Source organism: Acomys minous, assembly GCF_964271855.1.
Source record: "Acomys minous genome assembly, chromosome: 19".
NCBI classification, from domain to species: domain Eukaryota; kingdom Metazoa; phylum Chordata; class Mammalia; order Rodentia; family Muridae; genus Acomys; species Acomys minous.
This window is the reverse complement of record NC_140499.1, coordinates 43,912,235-43,931,822: the sequence shown is the minus strand read 5'-3', so window position 1 is coordinate 43,931,822 and position 19,588 is coordinate 43,912,235. Positions and strand designations below refer to the sequence as shown.

At 38.9% G+C, this 19,588-nt stretch overlaps 1 protein-coding gene across 1 annotated transcript in view; it reads left to right on the top strand.

Moving 5' to 3' along the window:
- IFT80 (intraflagellar transport 80) overlaps positions 1–19,588 on the top strand; it is a 78,018-nt gene that overhangs the window by 35,013 nt on the left and 23,417 nt on the right. Inside the window, exons 7-11 of the mRNA XM_084769662.1 lie at positions 923–1,102; positions 7,636–7,754; positions 10,250–10,324; positions 16,312–16,475; positions 19,191–19,255. Coding sequence (XP_084625788.1) covers positions 923–1,102; positions 7,636–7,754; positions 10,250–10,324; positions 16,312–16,475; positions 19,191–19,255 — 603 coding nt within the window. The remainder of the gene's footprint in view (positions 1–922; positions 1,103–7,635; positions 7,755–10,249; positions 10,325–16,311; positions 16,476–19,190; positions 19,256–19,588) is intronic.

Below are 19,588 nucleotides of genomic sequence, written 5' to 3'. Positions count from 1 at the left end.
TTTAGAATACATAGTAGATGTTTTACAATGTTTTTTATAGTGACATTTTTTCATGACGTTTTTGAAATATTGTAATGAGAACTTTTAAAATAGAGTATAAAAAACCTTCAAGTAAACTGGTTTCCTATAAATCTTTCTCAACATTATTACTTATAGGTTATCATTTGCATTAAAGCGATGCATTTTTGGCAGTTCTTGGGCTATTTCATATACTGTTTTGTTGTGTTTCTAATGTACAATTTAAAAAATTCTATCTCTATCTTTCATTATGCATACTATAATTGTATCAAGAAAAAGCACCTTTAATAATTTTAGATAAAAATACATTTTTCCTCTGGCCCTAAAAATGACAATGCTCAGTTTCTTGCAGATGAGGGCACTGACTCACAAGCATAAGCAACTTTTAACAATTACATAATAATTAAATCAACTTTAGAAGTTTTGTGTATCTCTGGATTTTAATACAGCAATTCCTTTAAGGCAGTGGTTCTCTACCTTCCTAATGCTGCCCTTTAACACAGTTAACGCCTCATGTTGTGGTGACCCCCAAGCATAAAATTATTTTCATTGCTTCTTTATAACTGTAATTTTGCTAGTGTTATGAAATATAATATAAGTAACTGATATGCAGTATATCTGATATGTGACCCTGTGAGAGGGGCCGAGACTCACAGGTCAAGAACTGCTACTTTAAGGCACCAGTACCTTCCTTAATGGAATTAATGTATTCCAGGAGAGACATGTATTTTTCCTGTTAGCTTCACTGCAAAATATTTAAATTCCAAGAAACAAAACTATACCTCCAAAATGCATTCTCTCAAAAATTACTTTAGTATCTTAATATGTAATATGTGCCTACTTTGTAAGTTTTCACTTTTATGGGGCAACAAATCAACTTTTCTCCATTTTCTTTTCCATTTAGTGGTCATATGCTTTAGAAAAACCCAACACCGGCAGCATATTTAATATCGCCTGGTCTATTGACGGCACGCAGATCGCTGGAGCCTGTGGGAATGGGCACGTTGTCTTTGCACATGTGGTGGAGCAGCGCTGGGAGTGGAAAAACTTTCAAGTAACACTAACAAAGAGAAGGACCATGCAGGTATGACCATGCCTCAAAGTTGACTACGTCTGCTTCTTTCCATTATGCAGAGCAGGGAATTACCACTTTTACCCATTTATGGACATCCAGTCACAGTTGAAAGTCCCTTAGCTATAGGCATGACTTAAGACCCTTTACTGAGAGCCTGTGAGTGTATGCTTACTGTGCTGAGCATAGCACAGGCTAGTGACATTTGAAGCATTTAAGGAGTGTAATGGAAGGAGGAGGGAGGGCTGGAGAAGTCAGATGAGTAGAAACAAATCCATATTCCCTCGCTAAAGAAGATACTCTAGGGCCTGGTGAGTTGGTTCAGTAGTTAAAGCACTGGCTGCTCTTAGAAAGACCTAGCTTCGATTCCCAGTTCTCAAATGGCTGCTTACACTTATACCTCCAGGTCCAGGGGATCTGACACTGTGTCTCGCCTGCAGTGGCTTCTGCATGCACACAGTGCACAGATATAAACTCAGACACACACACACACACACACACACACACACACACACACACAAAATAAAGAGTTGCCCTTCTCAATTATTTTATCAGAGCAGCAGGAAAAGAAACTGATACATTTGTCAGTTTGGCAACCCTGGTCGGCCTTTCTATGAAGAACATTTTAGGCATGTTGGAGGATTCTCTTACTGGGGACTGTGCTTCTTAGCAGCTTAGTTTCTTTCGTTGGAGGTGACATGGTTTCCACAAAGACTGACTAATCACAGCTTTGGTTTGCAAGGTTAGAAGCTGTATAGCTTCCTTAGATGTGCAGTAGAGCTGGGGTTGACTGTTTACTTAATAAGAAACTAGCGATCTGTAGAGTCGTTACTGTTAAATGTAACCTGGACCTGGAAGCTGCTATTTCCCAGTGACAGGGTTCCATCTTCCTAATGTCAGCTTTCATGGGACACTGTAGGTTAGGAGGAAAGTACTTTTTCATCTACCTCTTGTTCACCAGGGAGAATTCCAACAGATAATTACTTCCAAAAGAGAAAGCTGGTGTCTCTGTTTGGAAGAAAGGGCTAGGGTCGCTGGAGACAAGGCAGCTCCTGAGCAGCTGGCCTCCATTTCTTTGCTGTTATCCATACTTTGGCAGGGAATACAGATGTGATGTTTATTAGCTGCCAAAGTGCAAGATGTGATTCTTAGTCCTTTCATTTCTTGTAAAGAAAGAGTGAGTAATAGAGCAAGTAATAGAGGATTAGAGGAGATTACGTAGACAAAACAGAAATAAGTGGTAGCTGCTGCTGCCAGCATAGTCATGTGTAGGATTAAGTGAGTATTGGGGACATTTTATTTGTACCAAACTGAAGCATCTAGGTATTATGAGGAAGTGTAAGGTTGTGGGACCATAATGGAAGGGTTAAGGAGAGCTTCAGGCTCAGATACTGAAGATAGCAGGAGCTGGCTCCCTCCCCACTCCCAACCTGGAGGCATAAAGGCAGCTGCCCAGATCAACCCTGGGGAGAGTGTATTACCCTGAGAGTTATCAGGCTTTACGCCTTGTTTGACCTTATAAGGTGTGTGCCCCTGAGTATGCAAATGAAGTTTGTTCTAACATTCCTGTCCTGGCCAATTGTACAGAGCCACACAAACTTTGCCTGGAGACCCTGGCTGCCTCCCAGGGGCACAGATACCCCCTCCCCCCCCCCCCCCCAATTAAATGACTGTCCTACTGAAGCTGTCTCCCTAGACTGCTATTTCTCACATACTCACTGCTGGCCTGGCTAAGCTGCGCTCCCTCTAGTCCGGTTCAGTGCACAATGAGCCTGGATACTCAGAGGGGAAAAGCAGAAATGGGGAAGTATAAAGTAATCTAAGGGTTAGGAATTAATCCTGGAGAAGGCTTAAACTGAACAGGATAACGGGCACATTTTAAAATCCATTATTAGACGTTGCTGTGTGAGATTCTTTTGTATTTTTTATTTTTGGTTTGAAACAAAGTCTTACTATGTAGCTCTGGGACTCATTCTGTAGACCAGGCTGGCCTTGAACAGAGATCGCCAGCCTCTGCCTCCCAGGGACTGGAATTAAAGGCCTGGGCACTACTGGGCACTGGCTGCAAGAAGACAGTGGATTTAGTTTTGCTGTTATGGCTGGTATATATATTTCATAACAGATTGATCCTATTTTGTCACATAGGTAAAACATGGGCACTCTCACTTAGTAAACCCTAGGAAATTATGGATTTTAAGAAATCTATGATAAATTGAACAATATGGAATTTTCTTAAAGGTTTATTAACCATCAATTTGTTTTATAGGATCTCATATTGCCCCAAGGAGACTAATATATAATGTTCCTAAAATTATTTTTCAAAACTTATTCTACTAAAGACTGTCCTTTCAGGCATTATTTCTACAGTTTGCTAAGAATCACTCTTCTGTCTTGAAAATGCTTCTAAGAGCTTCTAAGAGAAGAGAGAATTCTGGATCTTTAGGAAGGTTTCTGGGGACTCAGACTTCTGGTGATAGTGGTGTCACACGTACACTGAAAACATGCTCTGCATTCCCTTTTATACAAACGGACAATGTATTTTAGTCATATTTCCCTCAACCCCACCCCCCAACTATTGGTACAGAAGATACAGCTGATTCCTGAGACCACTGTTTCTTCTACAGCTTTCTTGTGTCAGTCAGACTTAGTGTGCTGACGTAAATACCTAAAACAATTTTAAGTGAGAGCAGAAGTATTTGGGGTAGCTTTTGGTAGACTGCTAGCAAGTTCAAAGCTCTGGGTCCTATCTCTAACCGCTGGTAATCCCAGGATGTGGAGGCAGGAGAGTCAGCAGTTTGAGGACATCTTTGGCTTTTTATTGAGTTCAAGGCCAGCTAGAGATACATGAAACCTTGTCTCAAATAATTATTTTTGAGTATTGATATTTGTAAAAAAATACTTTGTAGGATGATGCTGTGTACTTCCTATTGCATCACCTCAAAAGGCACATGTGTCTACGTGTCTCTCTTTCGGTGCTAAGGGTCTTCATTATTCCTAGGTATAGTAAGCCTGATTGGTCTGTCATAAAGGACCCTGTGAGGTATCTTACGGGAATGTGCTGGAGCCATTGACCATAGTTGTTTAGAACCAGATTGCTGGTTGCAACAGGCTTAGGCCGTAATTCTGGAGTTTGTCTATGTTTATTAGCTGGACCGCTTCTCTAATGGATTTAGTCTCATCAACTCTCAGGTTTCCCAGAGATGAGGGAAATGATGAATTATTTTCCTTTATTTACTATTTTTTTTGAAGAATGAGCCAATTTTCTAGAACTCTCAATGAGCTTCTGTTGTGTTGTTGATGTTATCATTATAAACATACATATATTTGCATTTAAAATTATTTATTTAATTATGTATATGTGTGTTTGTATGCCTATGTTTGGTTGTCTGTGAGGCCACATGAGGGCATTGAGTCCCCTGGTGCGTAGTTACAAAAGGTTATGAGCACCCATGCGTGGGTGCTGGGAGCTAAACTTGGGTCCTTTGCAAGAACAGTATATACTCTTAACTACTAAGCCATCCCTCCAGCTCCAGCTTCTACTTTTTGACATGTTTAAACCCATTGACGTAATCACTGTCTTTAAAGCTAAACTTGGTCTGTCTTTGGCCAATTGCTCTTACTTCTTTTGATGTGACTTCAGTAGCTCCCTTGCCTTCTGGTGTGACCAGAGAGTCCATGCCTCTTGCGTATTCTCACGGCAAAGTGTGAGGGGATAAGCATCAAGAGAGTAGCTGAGGGCAGTGCTGCACTGAAGAGAATAACGGGAGCACCTTAAAATTGAGCACAGAACAGATTTGCATGGTTGCAACATCCTAAGAGTGATTACCATGTGCTCTCAATCAGCTCTTACGGCTGAGGTTTTCGTTCCAGTGTCATCTACTGCACCATAGTTTCAGTCAACCGTTTTCCCAACAGGCCTTGCTTCTACAGATGAAGTGTTCATATAGAGATTAAAATTAGGTGCTATGTGCAATTATTGATGCTGAGTGATCATGGCTTCTAGACAAAATGCACTTTGTTTTCATAGATAAAGATAAATTATGGGTTTATACTGAAAGTCCTACTTCATGTTTAAGGTTACAGAGATCTTATTTTTTTTATTTGCTGTTCTTATCTCTTAAAATAAAATTTTGGTTCCCAAAGACATTAACAGTTCTATTACTCCTATAATATGTTACTGAGTTCTAATGAATATTTTTTGTTTTTTAAAATATAAGCATGTCTATATATGTGAACATCCTTTCATTTTTGGATAGAAGATAACATACTAAACATGTTGTTCTGTATCTTGTATTGCCGCTTTAGAGTCTGTTTTGTTTTTCAACTGTGTAGCGTGAGTGAATGCACTGTGGTTTATTTAAGCTGCTGCCAAACATTTGGGCTGTTTCCAGTCTTTGCTGTTATTGATAGTGCTGTTGTAAGCAGCCCACACAGGTGTTGTTCCAGAGTTTTGCTTATTTTTCTTTGAGGTAGTATTCTAGAACCAAGACTACTGTAACAAAGAGTGTATGTGCACATATTTTTGCTGTCTCGTGTCATGATGATATTTGGGCAACATATGTGGAGCATACTTGCCAAGCTATCGGCCTGCCTTATGGACTACCATAATCTTGTAGCTCATAAACAGCAGATTTTTTTCCCTTTATAGTTCTAGAGGCTCGAAGTCCAAGACCAAGATGGCGGCAGATTCAGTGTCCAAGTAGCGCACACTCCGTCTCAACAGCTGGAACCTTCTTGTTGTGTCCTCAGTTAAGAATGGCAAGGGCCTCTTATTTAAAAGCATGAATTGATTTCCTGAGGATCCCACAGCAGGAGGGGCCCACAGACATTCAGAACACAGAAGTTTGAAGCCACACTTAGAAGAATGTGACTTCCTGTCCTCCTTTCATTGTTTGTTAGGAAACTTTAAAGAGTGACTAGTTTACAGTATCATGACATTGGTTTTCCTTATTTCTTCATTTCTTGATATGCTTGCTACCTTATGCATCTTGACCTTACCCAGAGCTTAGGAGAGCTTAACTTATGCACTTTCTTTTTGATGTATTATAGTTTGTTCATTGACTTCAGAATTTTTGACTAATACCAGCAAATGGTAGAATTCTTGCAAGCTTGTCTGCCCCAAATGTTTGTAAGATTTTTTTTCCACAATGGCTTTGTTGTTGCTGTTGTTTTTCAAGAAAGGCTCTCTCTGTGTAGCCTTAGCTGTTCTGGGCTTGCTTTGTAGACCAGGCTGGCCTCGAACTCACAGCAATCCACCTGCCTCTGCCTCCCAAGTGCTGGGATTAAAGGTGTGCGCCACCATGCCCGGCCATAAGAGACTTTTTATTCAGCTGTGAAGAAAATGAAATTATGAATTCTCCAGGGAAGTGAGTGGAGCTAGAAAGTACTCAGTGAGGATTCTGCTGATGTCAGCCGTGCTCAGAGAAGCTTCTATTTCAGTGGTTTTGGTGACTGCACAGACTCAGAACTAATTAGGGTGTGCAGGAGGTCAGCGCCCAAAGGCACTGGGCAGCAGGATACCAAAGATAGGAAATAAAGAATGGGCAAGTCATCTCAAGACCCGGAAAACAGGGTGTAAAATAATAGTGGCGATGGACTGATTGCCAGGATACACAAAAGAATGGTTATGGTTGACTCAGTTCAGGAACCCAGCACTGGATGCAGTAGGTGCCAGTTGGTTCAGGCCAGCTGTGTCAGATTAAAGCAGCTTCAAGACTCGTCTGTAGGAGATCATACACAGTGAGATTGCGCTCTTCCCTAGGAAGTGTTTGGAACCTCCCCTTTTCCGTTATTTTTTTTTAAGATAGGTTTCTCTGTGTAGCCCCCCTTGACTGTCCTGGAACTCACTCTGTAGACCAGGCTGGCCTTGAACTCAGAGATCCGCCTGCCTCTGCCTCCTGAGTGCTGGGATTACTGGTGTGCGCCACCACGGCAGCTCCAGTTGCTTCTTACCCTTCTCCTTTATTACCTGTTTTCACACATGGACGGAAGTGCTCTCCCTTCTCTGTGCAGCGTGCCTTCATTATAGTCTTTTACAGTTTTTATTTTATTATATTTCAAAATAAAACCAATACTCCTTCACTTCTGATTTTTTTAAAAGCAATTATCTCTTTTTTTAGAACTTAAAATTTGAAGTAAGATCTAACCAAAAAAGAGATATTCTTACTCTTCTGGACAGAAATGCTGTGGTCTCTTTCCAGCTCCTATACGTCACCCTCCTCTAGCTGCATCTCACTGCCGGAACATTTTTAACTTCATCCCATTCCTACATCGCTTGGTTTGGCACGAAGATTAAAAATCCTTATAGGTCTTTTCTATTTATTTCTAAGAGAATTTTTTTGTATCTGTATTTCTTGGTTGATTTTTTTTAATACAAAAGCATATCTATCAGCTTATGCCTAGATGAATTCTATTTTTAATATACTTAGCTAATTAAGGATACATTGAATTTTTCATACATATTAAAATCATACTAGCTTATCTATTTAAAGTTTTGATTTTTAAAAATGTTTTTTGTCTTATTTTTCTTTTTCTTGTTTGCTTAGGTTCGCAATGTTCTCAATGATGCGGTGGATTTATTGGAGTTCCGTGACAGAGTCATTAAAGCATCTCTAAACTATGAACACTTGGTTGTTTCAACATCTCTGCAATGCTACGTGTTCTCGTAAGCACTTTGCGTTTCCTAAAGTCCAGAGTTTTTGTCAGTTTTCATAGCAACATAGCTCCCTATTTCAGACAAGGAAATGAGGAAGAACCCTGAGCTATATGCAGTGAAAACAGAGGTAATGAAATTTATGCTTCACAGTTAATACTCACATTTATAACTGGAAGCATCTTATGTGGTGTGGTGTTTACTCACAGCTTTGGAGACTTTGGTAAAATCCTAACACAAGCCCAGGGCTTAGGGCAGCCAGGAGCAAGCAGATTCCCTGTGAAGGGGAAGGCTGCCAGGCAGGAAGAACACAGTGAGGACGTGGAGGTATGGTGACCATAAACATGCTGATGATGCAGAGTTGTCCAGAAACAGCGAAGGAAAATACATTCAGTGTCCTCCCTCCTAGAATGGTAACATACCAAGATCTTGCCCGGGAATTTAAAACACACTTGATATCAGGGTGCTCACAAGCACTGCATGCGGAGCTTTCTGGAAGCAGACAGACTTGATTTGCAGTCTGTGGTTATGATGATGTAAAAATTTCTCCAATTTTAAGCTACCAGTGTGATTTGCTGAACGTGGAAAGGAGATGCCAAATGGCAGGTAGCTTGTGCTGTTGCCACTGCAGAGCTAGGATTGACGTGAGTAGCTCACCGAGTGTGTAATGAACTGGGGTAGATGAAGCCGAACTGATGAGTCCCGAGCATTTCTTAGCTTTGTTTTGAACATAATTTGCCTGTCATAGTCAGTTTATATAATTTCAATTTTAGGCAATGGCTGTATTGAATAGTCAACCTCCAAAATCCTTATTTTAGCTAGAACAAGCCAGCTCTTTACATCCTACCATCTGAAGTATCCAGAAAACTCAAGAAACTGCTCATACCCTCAGGAGTGTTGGTTAAGGAAATTAAAACATTGTGCTTGCATTTATATTCCAATGTATCTATAATTTAACCATTTGATAGATAATGGGGGCACAGATAGTGTATCTTATTTACTTCTGTTTGCTGGTGCTTAGCTCAACATGTGGTAGGCATGTACCAATATTTTGAATAAAGAAATTAATTGATATATATATATATATATATATATATATATATATATATATAGTGTTACATTGATATCCTAAGGCCCAGTAATTCATAATGTAACAGTATTGAATTTCATTGACAACTGCTCCAGTTCCCACTTAATGTAATGTACAAATCTGCAACTAATCAGAATCTACAGCTTGGTAGAAGCCACGTCAGTACAGCCTGACAGTACAGTACTGCAGTGCTCACTGGAGCAGAGAGGAAGGGAAGCATGGAGAAGAAGCAAGTGGCTTAAGGTTATGTGAATTGTTTTCTTAAATGACGAGAAGGGAGAACAGTGACAATTTAGGAAAAATCAAAAGAGATACTAAGCTAAACAGCTTCGATATAGGGAAAAGAGTATAGACATAGAAGAAAAATGTCATTTAATGCAGATTCATATTTGACCAATTTTCATTGGGTTAAGCAAAATGAAGGCGAGTTCTTCAGTTTAAATGTTTGTTTTGTAGATAATTATGACTGAGCTACCCTAAATACGGGATTTAGTTTACTTGTGGTAGTGACAAACATAGTGTTCGAAGCTATAGGATTGCTACCATTAGGTGTTACATCAGTTTGTCAGGTGTTATTTAGTTGTGGGATTTTCCTCATATTGTGCTATGTGGGACAATACACAAGTGTCTTCTTTCCTGAGTTAGCCTTGTCTCTTTCCCGATGGTAAGAAATATGCAAAGATACCACACATCAATACTTGTGACAATGCAGTACAGTGGAGCAGCTGAAGAACTGAGTCGTGCTAATAAGACATTCACCAAGACCTATTTCACTGTTATAAACGAGTGTTCTAGACTTGAGTCATTGCTCATACTATTTGTATGGTAATCATTAGTGTTACTCCTATTTTACAAGGGGGAGAGCTGAAGGTCACAGGGAATAACTAAGTAAGCTGATTCCAGGTTAAATTACTTAACTTTATTACTGAAAGAAGAACTGGGGTTTGGTTCTAAGTTTTTAATTACTGCTGCCTCTTTATTTAAATATATAATTTAAAAAACAAACATGTAATTTACTTAATTTATAAAAAGAAATTCTAGAAAAAGAAAACAATACAGAAGAATGGTGCATTACATTCTCAAATAACTTTTCAAATAAGTACTAGAAACCTCCTTGCTTCTGTCTCATAGTCTACAGAGTTTATATTTCCATGGTGTTTGCATTAGGTCTCAGTTGTGCTAACTTACAGATATTTCTATGAAGAGTTTTTGTTTCTCAGTCCTGGAGACTGAGTACTAGTTACTGGGGCTTTTTAGTTGACACACATATGTGAATCAATAATTTTAGAATAATATGTTAAGTGTTTTAATAGAAATATATATGTGATAATTTGTGAAATTAAACATGCTATTTAAGATGAGTAACTGCTTATTAATGTTTGAAATGTTAATAAAATTCATTTTATTGATGTTTTAGTACGAAGAACTGGAATACACCACTTATATTTGATCTGAAAGAAGGAACTGTTAGTTTAATTCTACAGGCAGAAAGGTAATTTGTTTATATTTTAACTATTGAATTTAGGGTTAAGATAGCTCATGTAGCAGTACAATATTCTTTAAAACATCTCACACGGTCTGCAGAGATGACTCAGTAGTTAAGAGCACTGGCTGCTCTTGCAGAGGACTAGAATCAGTTCCCAGCGCCCACACGGTGGCTAACACCCTCTGCAACTCCATCTAGGGGATGTGGTGCCCTCTTATAGCCTATATGGGAACTGTGTACATGTCATATATATGCATACAGGCAAGCAAAACACTCATACATATGTAAGATAAAAATAAATCATTTTAAAAAATGATATAGTAGTCATTTGGGGTCAGTCTATATTATGTTTAATAATTTAAAAAATAGATTAGTGGTAAGGAAATGTTCTATTCCAGTAATTTCTTTAAATTCTTAAAAAGATATTGAAGATAACATGTGGATTATATATGCACCAACATTCACTACATTAAAATTTTAAATTAAGAAATTTAGTAGATAGTAACTTGAAATGTTGGGGAAAGCTTACTACAGGTAACATTAGAGCAACAATATGAAAAGATGACAGTGCCACAGGAAAAGTAGTTTTCCCCTGTTTTCTGTTAATTCATTCGTTCTTCCCACTTCTTTTCAAATACAGTTTATTCTTAGTTTGTATCAACATATAAGAGTGTTTCAGTGAGGACTTAACTACCAACCTCAGCAGTGCTCCCCTGCTCTCCGCCCCCCCACCCCCGCCTTGTCCTTCCTTGATGATGGAGACTGAACCCAAGGCTTTGCATGTGCTTAGCACATACTTTGAGACTGAGCTATACCCTCAGCTCTATCTTCATTTTTAAATATCGGAACTCATTGATTTCATGAAGCTGTGGCCTAAAATTTGAAAAGTAGTATTTTCTGGCAAGTCCTTCAGTAATATAGGACTATGAAACTCTGGTTGATTCTCTTGAGAAAATTAGGACTAGCTGTTACTCCAGAAGCCACAATTTTAAAAAGTAAAAACCATCAATCAGTTTATTAAGTACAATGATCCCCTACTGAATCAGAGATAAAGCTACTCCAAAAAATACTCATTTTGGCCAAGGTCAGGTGTAGAAAAGCTACATAGTAAGACTCAATGAAGTATGGAAATGTAATTGTTATTTAACTAAAACAGATGTACCGTATTTTCCGGCGTATAAGACAACCCCAACTTTAACTTTTCCATTTAAAATACAGAGTTTGGAATATACTCACCTCTTCCAACGCACACCTTGTACAGCAGACTCGGGCTGCAAACTCTATATTTGGGGGTTGTCTTATATGCTGGAAAATACAGTATATAAAATCTCTGCACCAAAACTGCATACTTTACCTCATCTCTTCTCTTGTCACCTAGGCAGTGATAGTACTGTTCATTAGCAGGCTGTCCAGCCCAGAGCTTTTTATAAATAAACCAGAACAGGACTGATGTTGCTGGGTGCTAGGGGCTACTACAGTCACAGGCAGGAAAGTGGCTGACAGAAAGCACAGAGAAAGCCAAAGGCACAGAGCAGCACCTGAGCCGTGTCAGTCTTCTGAGCTCCAGCAGATTCTCAGGAGGATCCAGACTGCATTTAACTACTGAGGAGCATGGCCATCATATTAGTGATGCTGAGTAATCAAGAAATTGCACCGTCAAACTTTGTCATCTGAAATTGAAACATGTTTTACTTACAACTTTAAATACATGTCATTTTGCCATTTAAAGGGTAGGAGGTCAGCTATTTAAAGACATTTCTGAAATGTCTTTTATTCCAAATAAATGTATATATTATTTATAAGTTTGTTGAGTGTATTCATAGTTTAAGTATGTATTGTGGCATAAATAATTATATAAAAGATGATTTAGTTACTGCCTACCTCTGATCTCACAGGCAAACGTTTACCCATTGAAACAGTATTTCCTTATGAGAAGTTTAAAAGCTGATGTTTTATTTATAATAGAAAATGCTTGCATGCTGAGCTTGGTGTCATTTGTGTGGTATGTGTATGCACATGTGCAAGCAGGTATACATGCATGTGTGTAGGTCAGAGACTGCCATTGGCTGTCTTCCTCGGTTGCGCTCTATCATCTGTCTGGTGTCTGTGTGTAGGTGGGAGTGGGTGTATATGTGTACATACTCATGTACACAAGCATATTTGTGTGCATGAAGCCAGAGTTCATGCCTGGTGGCTTCATCTAATGTTCTCTACCATACTTTTTTTTAAATTATTTTTTATTTTTGAGATTATAATATAATTATATCATTTCTCCATTTTCTTTCCTTTCTTCAAACTCTTACCATATACTCCTCCTTGCTCTTTCAAATCCATGACGTTTTTTCCATTAATTATTGTTGTGTGTGTGCATGCATGTGTGTGTGTGTGTGTGTGTGTACGCGTGTGTGTATTACTAAATACAACTTGCTCTCTGTATGTATAATGATACTTGTATGTATGTTTTCAGGGCTGACCCTTTGGTATTGTATAACCAAGTGATGTGTTTTTCCTTGAGGGAGACTATCTCTCTGTCTCTTAGAACTCCTTGGTTGCCTGTAGTTGTTTGAGGCCTCCTGGGCTTTCTGATACTGTGTTGAGATCGAGTTTCTGACTGAACCTGGAGCTTACCAACTTGGCTCGGCTACCTTGCCAGGGAGCTCCAGGGGTTCACTTGTCTTCACCTCCCCAGTGCTGGAGATTATAGGAGCACACTGCTGTGTCCAGCATTTTATGTGCCAAGGATTTCAACTTAGGTCCCTGTGTTTGCAAGACAAGCACTTTACCAGCAGCCATCTTTCCAGAGAGTTCTGGCCTAAGCCTGCATCTTAATGTAATTTCCCTATGTGTATATAGCAGTTTTAGAGTGACAGGTCTCACACTGAAATGTTTGGTCTATTTTGAATTGGTTTTTGTATAGTGTAAAAACAAATAAACAAACAAACAAAAAACCCACAAAGTGCTTTCAGTAATGACACAAAGAAAGTCTACTTTTAATTTTTTTAATTTATTTTTTTCTTGTCTCTTTTGTTTTTTGCTTTTTTGAGACAGAGTTTCTCTATGTAGCCTTGGTAGTTCTGGAAATCACTCCGTAGACCAGGCTGGCCTTAAACTCACAGAGATCCACCTGCCTCTGCTTCCCAAATGCTGATATTAAAGGCGTACGCTACACCTCCCTGCAAGAAAGAGTAGATTAATGATGTGTTAATTAGTCAAAATTAGGAAATTCTATTTTTGTATGATATTGTGTGGCCATATACTAATTCAAAAGGACTAAATAATTCAATTAAATAAATATTTACCCTTAAGTATTAATCAGAGTGTGTACTTTTGGTGTTTGTTAGGTACTAACTTTTCTTTAGTTAGAACAATTAGCAATTCCTGAATCAACACATACTTCTAAACCAAGACATTTGGATGTTGAGTATACAGTTTTAAAAATAATATGTTCAGTGTTAAGAAAATATGAATAAACCCAGACCCTCACCACAGATGTAGTAGGTAGGCAGCACAGTCTCCTTGTGGGTCCCATAATATGGAGAGTAGAGACTACCTCTGACATGGACTCTGTGGGTCCCATACATAATATGGGGAGTAGAGACTACCTCTGACATGGACTCTGTGGGTCCCATACATAATATGGGGAGTAGAGACTACCTCTGACATGGACTCTGTGGGTCCCATACATAATATGGAGAGTAGAGACTACCTCTGACATGGACTCTGTGGGTCCCATACATAATATGGGGAGTAGAGACTACCTCTGACATGGACTCTGTGGGTCCCATACATAATATGGGGAGTAGAGACTACCTCTGACATGGCCTCTGTGGGTCCCATACATAATATGGAGAGTAGAGACTACCTCTGACATGGCCTCTGTGGGTCCCATACATAATATGGGGAGTAGAGACTACCTCTGACATGGACTCTGTGGGTCCCATACATAATATGGGGAGTAGAGACTACCTCTAACATGGCCTCTGTGGGTCCCATACATAATATGGAGAGTAGAGACTACCTCTGACATGGCCTCTGTGGGTCCCATACATAATATGGGGAGTAGAGACTACCTCTGACATGGCCTCTGCTGCCCACTCGTTGATCACTCACTGCCTCCTGGTGGGGCAGCCTTGCCAGGCCACAGAGGAAGAGGGTATAGACAGTGCAGATGAGCCTGGATAGGCTGAGATCAGATGTTATGGGAGGAGGGCTCCCCTTTCTGAGGCCTAGGGGAGGGGAAGAAGGGGCTGAGGGAGGGAGGGAGGGAGGGAGGGAGGGGGAGACCGGGAGGCGACAAGGGCTGGGCTTCAATCAGGATGTAAAGTGAACAAATTAAAAAGATAATAATAAAATCAAAATAAATCATTAAAAAGAAGAAAATAGGAATACAAATATTGTATACATCTATCAATATAACCTTTCTGAAGATATTCTGATGATATATTTTATTTTAAAAGATATATGCTCCTTGGTCCTGCAGTTATACTTTAAAAGTATATTTTAAGATAAGTAGACAGAAATAAGCATACACTGTGGAAACTATTTAAGACACTGAATAACACAAGACATTCACACACCTTTAACTCCAGCACTTGAGAGGCAAAGGCACATGGATCTCTGTGAGTTTGAGGCCAGCCTAGTCTACACAAAAAGTTCCAGGACAGCCAGGTACATAGAGACTCTGTCTCACTGCTCCCACCCCCAAGAATGACAACAATGAATAATTTGAAATATAATGTCCAGAAAAAGTGAGTTAGGGGTTAGAGAGATGGCTCCAGGGATGCAGCGCTTACCACAAAAGTGAGGATCTGAATTCAGACCCCAAGTAAGCTGAGTACAGTCGTGGCCATCTGTAATTCAGTCTTCCTGTGGTAAGATGGAAGGTGGACATGGGAGAATCTCCCTGGTGTGTGGGTCAGCTAGCCTGGGCTGTGCAGCTGCATAGAACAAAGAATTCCTTTCTTAAGCAAGGTAGAAGGCGGGGCGGACACCTGAGGTTGCCTTCTAACCGACATATATGGCAAGCTGTGGTATGTCTAGATGCACATACAGAGTGACTTTATCGCTTTGCAAATGTCTGTCTGGTAGAGCACTTGTCTTACATATCTAGAGCCCAGGTTCAATCACCAATCCTGAAAAAAAAAAATAGTTAAAAATGTTGCTGTGTTCCTACCTTGTTTGCTGTCATTATTTTGTGTCAGGTAGATTTTAAATTGATTTCTGCACATAGAGGTCTTTGTTTTCCTCTTTGTTGTGTATGTGTGAATTAAAAAAAAATATATATACATACATATATATATATATGTGTGTGTGTATGTATGTATGTATATATATATATATATATATATATATATATATATATATATATATTGGCCATAAAATGTTTAAGAAAAAATTAACCACAAGGATCCTAGGGCCTTAAATATAGCTGTACCATATGAATGAACCTGAATGCCTTATTGGAAAAACATGTGCTTAGATATGATACTGATAATTATGACATAATTTTAAAACCAGAAGTACCTCAATAAATGTTGCCACTGAAGTTGATTTTTGAGCATTTTTGGCTTTGACTTTAACCAGTACCTGTTTTTTTTTTTTATCTTTAACATAATCTGTGATTGTTAAATACATATCATTACTGTTTAAAAAACAAAACAAGGCAGGGTGGTAGTGGCACACACCTTTAATCCCAACAGTTGGGAGGCAGAGGCGGTGGATCTCTAAGCTCAAGGCCAGCCTGGTCTACAGAGTGAGTTCCAGGACAGCCAGGGCTTCAGAGAGAAACCCTGTCTCAAAAACCAAAAACCAAACAAACAAAAAGCCAAACCAAACCAAAACAAGTACTTTGAATTTTTTGAATATTTCCGTCTTTATCTTTATATTTACTATAATTGTAGGATTTAGAGTTTCCCCAAACGATAAACTATTCTTTAATATGGAAATGAAAATAGAGTATCTCCCTATTAAAATTTTTTAAATTTATTTTTTAGACATTTTCTTCTGGTAGACGGTGGTGGTATCTATTTGCATTCTTACGAAGGGCGCTTCATTTCCTCTCCAAAGTTCCCTGGAATGAGAACAGATATTCTGAATGCACAGACTGTGTCTCTGAGTAATGACACTATAGCAATAAAAGACAAAGCTGATGAAAAAAGTAAGTCAATCTTTATATAATTTTTCATATCACACAAAGAACTTTAGACCCTGCTCGTCTTGCATTACTGCTTTCTTTCCCCTGCTTCCGGCAGCCACCATCCGCCATCTGCGTCTGTAAGATCCGTTATTTCAGGCAGCTTATATTGGTAAAAGTAGGCAATATTTGCCCTTTGGTGGCTACCTTATCTCACCTAGCCTGTCTTCCAGATGTGCAGGGCCTTCTTTCTTCCTTCCTTCCTTCTTTCCTTCCTTCCTTCCTTCCTTCCTTCCTTCCTTCCTTTCTTTTCTTCTTTTTTTGTCTTTCATTCTTTTCTTAAGGCTAAATGATATTTCTCTGTGTGTGTGTCTGTCTCTCTCTCTGTCTTTCCCCACTCCTGCCCCCTCTATCATGCACCCACCCCCACATTTTTCTTGTCTACTGATGAGACTGAATGTCTCCGCATATGGCTGTTGGAAGTTACGATGTTATGACACAATGACTATGAGCCGCTTATGTGAGATACTGATCCAGTGCTCCCACATCTCTACACCACCTGGAGTCCTACTTATAACTTCTTGAGGTTCCTCCATGCTGTTTTTTATGGCAGCAACAACCATTGCAAGCAATGTGTAAATTTTTTCCTACATCTTCATTGACATTTTTCTCTTTTTTTTTTTGTTTTGTTTTGTTTTTTTGTTCTGCTGTCATGGCATTTATAATAGTAATCCTAACAGATATGAAGTAATACAGTGGTTTGGATTTGTAAAACATTGCAAATTTTTTCATAGAATTGTTGGCCCTAGAAAATGTTTTGTCTTTTTTTAAAAGATGTATTTATTTATTTTATGTCCATGAGTGCTCTGTGCGTACACCTGGGTGCCAGAAGAGGGCATCAGATTTCATTGTAGATGGTTGTGAGCCACCATGTGGTTGCTGGGAATTGAACTCAGGCCTCTGGAAGAGCAGACAGTGTTCTTAACCACTGAGCTATCTCTCCAGCCTGGAAATGTCTTATCTTAAAAGTAATTCTTGATTATCTAGGGTAATTATTTAATTTTGAAATATCTTCCACATTCAACATGAGAGCTAGTTCTCCTAACTAGCATTTAGTTAGGAAAATAAATCATTGCTAACAGCCTTAAAAAAGAAATGTAACTAAGAAATAATTCTAAAATAGTCACTTGGTAGAAAGTCAGTATTTTATAAACTACATCTTATTTATGTATGTGTTAGCTTTCTCCACCGGAGACAATTAATTACAAGATAGGAAGGCTTATTTGTGTTCACAGTATCAGGGGTTTCAGTCTGTGGTCACTTGACCTTGCTGCTCTGGGCCTGTGTCAAGTCAGAACATTATGGGAGGGAACACATGCTAGGGCAAAGGTGCTCATCATATAGTGTCTGGACGCTGAGAAAGAGAAGAGGGTTAGGGTCCTCCTGTTGTTCCCTCCGGAGGCACACCCTTAACACCTGACTTCCTTCCTTAGACTCAGTGCTCCTGTTTAGCATGACAGGCTGGCAGCCAAGCTTCTAATGTATGGCTTTGGGGAGATAGCTATGATCCAAATTATAATAGCTGATTTCTTTTCTTTCTTTCTTTCTTTCTTTCTTTCTTTCTTTCTTTTTTTTTCTTCTTCTAAGTTAATTCTAAAACTTAAAAAGTTTGCTAGAAATATGTAAGGCACAGTTCTAGAAGCTCCCCTCAAGAGTGCAGGGAAATTCCTGGACTAAGAACTAGCTGAGCTCCCAAAGCAAGTGTTCATAACACATATAGGTTGCTATGGCCTCCCCATAGTTCTGAGGCAAGCCAGCCGATACTCTGAAGCTGTGAGTTGAATATTTTACAAGGCCATCAATTTGTAATAACATATTAATGATTTATGGAGAATCTCAATTATTGACAGTCCACTTCCTCCCAAACCTGGTATACTGCAATTTTGTTCAAACCCTGAATATTCAGAACTTGTACAACCCCTAAAGTTGAGGGTACTTTTCATGAGATTGCCATCACTTTCCATGTCAGCTGCTTGTTCTCAGCAAGCTTTGGGGGTTTATTGCATAGGATGGTTAGTTAAATCATTGGCCACTTGTTTGAACTCAATCTCTAGACTCTGCTCATCCACAGAAGTCAGAGGCTAAAAGCCCCATCCTATTAACTGCTGCTTGGTTTTTCTGATTGTGAGCGCTTATCTGTAGCACCAATGAAGAATCTGTTGTTCTAACTAACATAGCAAAGAAACTCTTCTATTATTCTGGAAATGTTAAGGGGTTTTGAAGCTCTCAGCCAAGGACCCAGGATAAATTATTTATTTTACCACATGAGTGTATAATAGAAACAGCACAGAGTACATTGCCTGGCATCATGTAGGTAGATACTTGATGCATATTTTCTTTCATGAATATGATTGCTAAACAGGTCTAAATCAGAAATAATAAAAATTGAATGGTATATCCACATTTGGATTTGCCATTGATAAACTCGTGGGCCGTTTGCTTAACATTCAGTAACAGTTTTAATTAGGGACTATGTGACAGGAAAAAAATTAGGTCTGTTTTCATAAAAATATAGCCTTATTAATAATTAGGAATTTGATGTTGCTGGTCTTCTGGGCTGATAGAGGTTCTGTGGTCCATAAAATTAAACACTTTCTTCTAAGAATCATGATAGCTCCACTGAAATTTACCAGCCATGACTCTAATATAACACACTAACATCCTACTGTTTCTTTCTAGTAATCTTCCTCTTTGAAGCCTCAACTGGAAAACCCTTAGGGGATGGGAAACTCCTTTCTCATAAGGTAATAAACACTTATTGTGTCTACTAGTATAAATGGCCACTAATTTAATTTTTAAAAATAAGTATATATCATACATATTTTGTCTAAAAATGCCATATCTTAAGACTCAGAATGGGGGTTGGAGAGATGGCTCAGAGGTTAAGAGCACTGCTTGTTCTTCCAAAGGTCCTGAGTTCAATTCCCAGCAACCACATGATGGCTCACAGCCATCTGTGATGAGGTCTGGTGCCCTCTTCTGGAGTACAGACCTACATGTAGGCAAAACATTGTATAATTAATACATTAAAAAAAGAAGAAGAGAAAAAGACTAAGGACCAAGAAGTCTGAAATAGG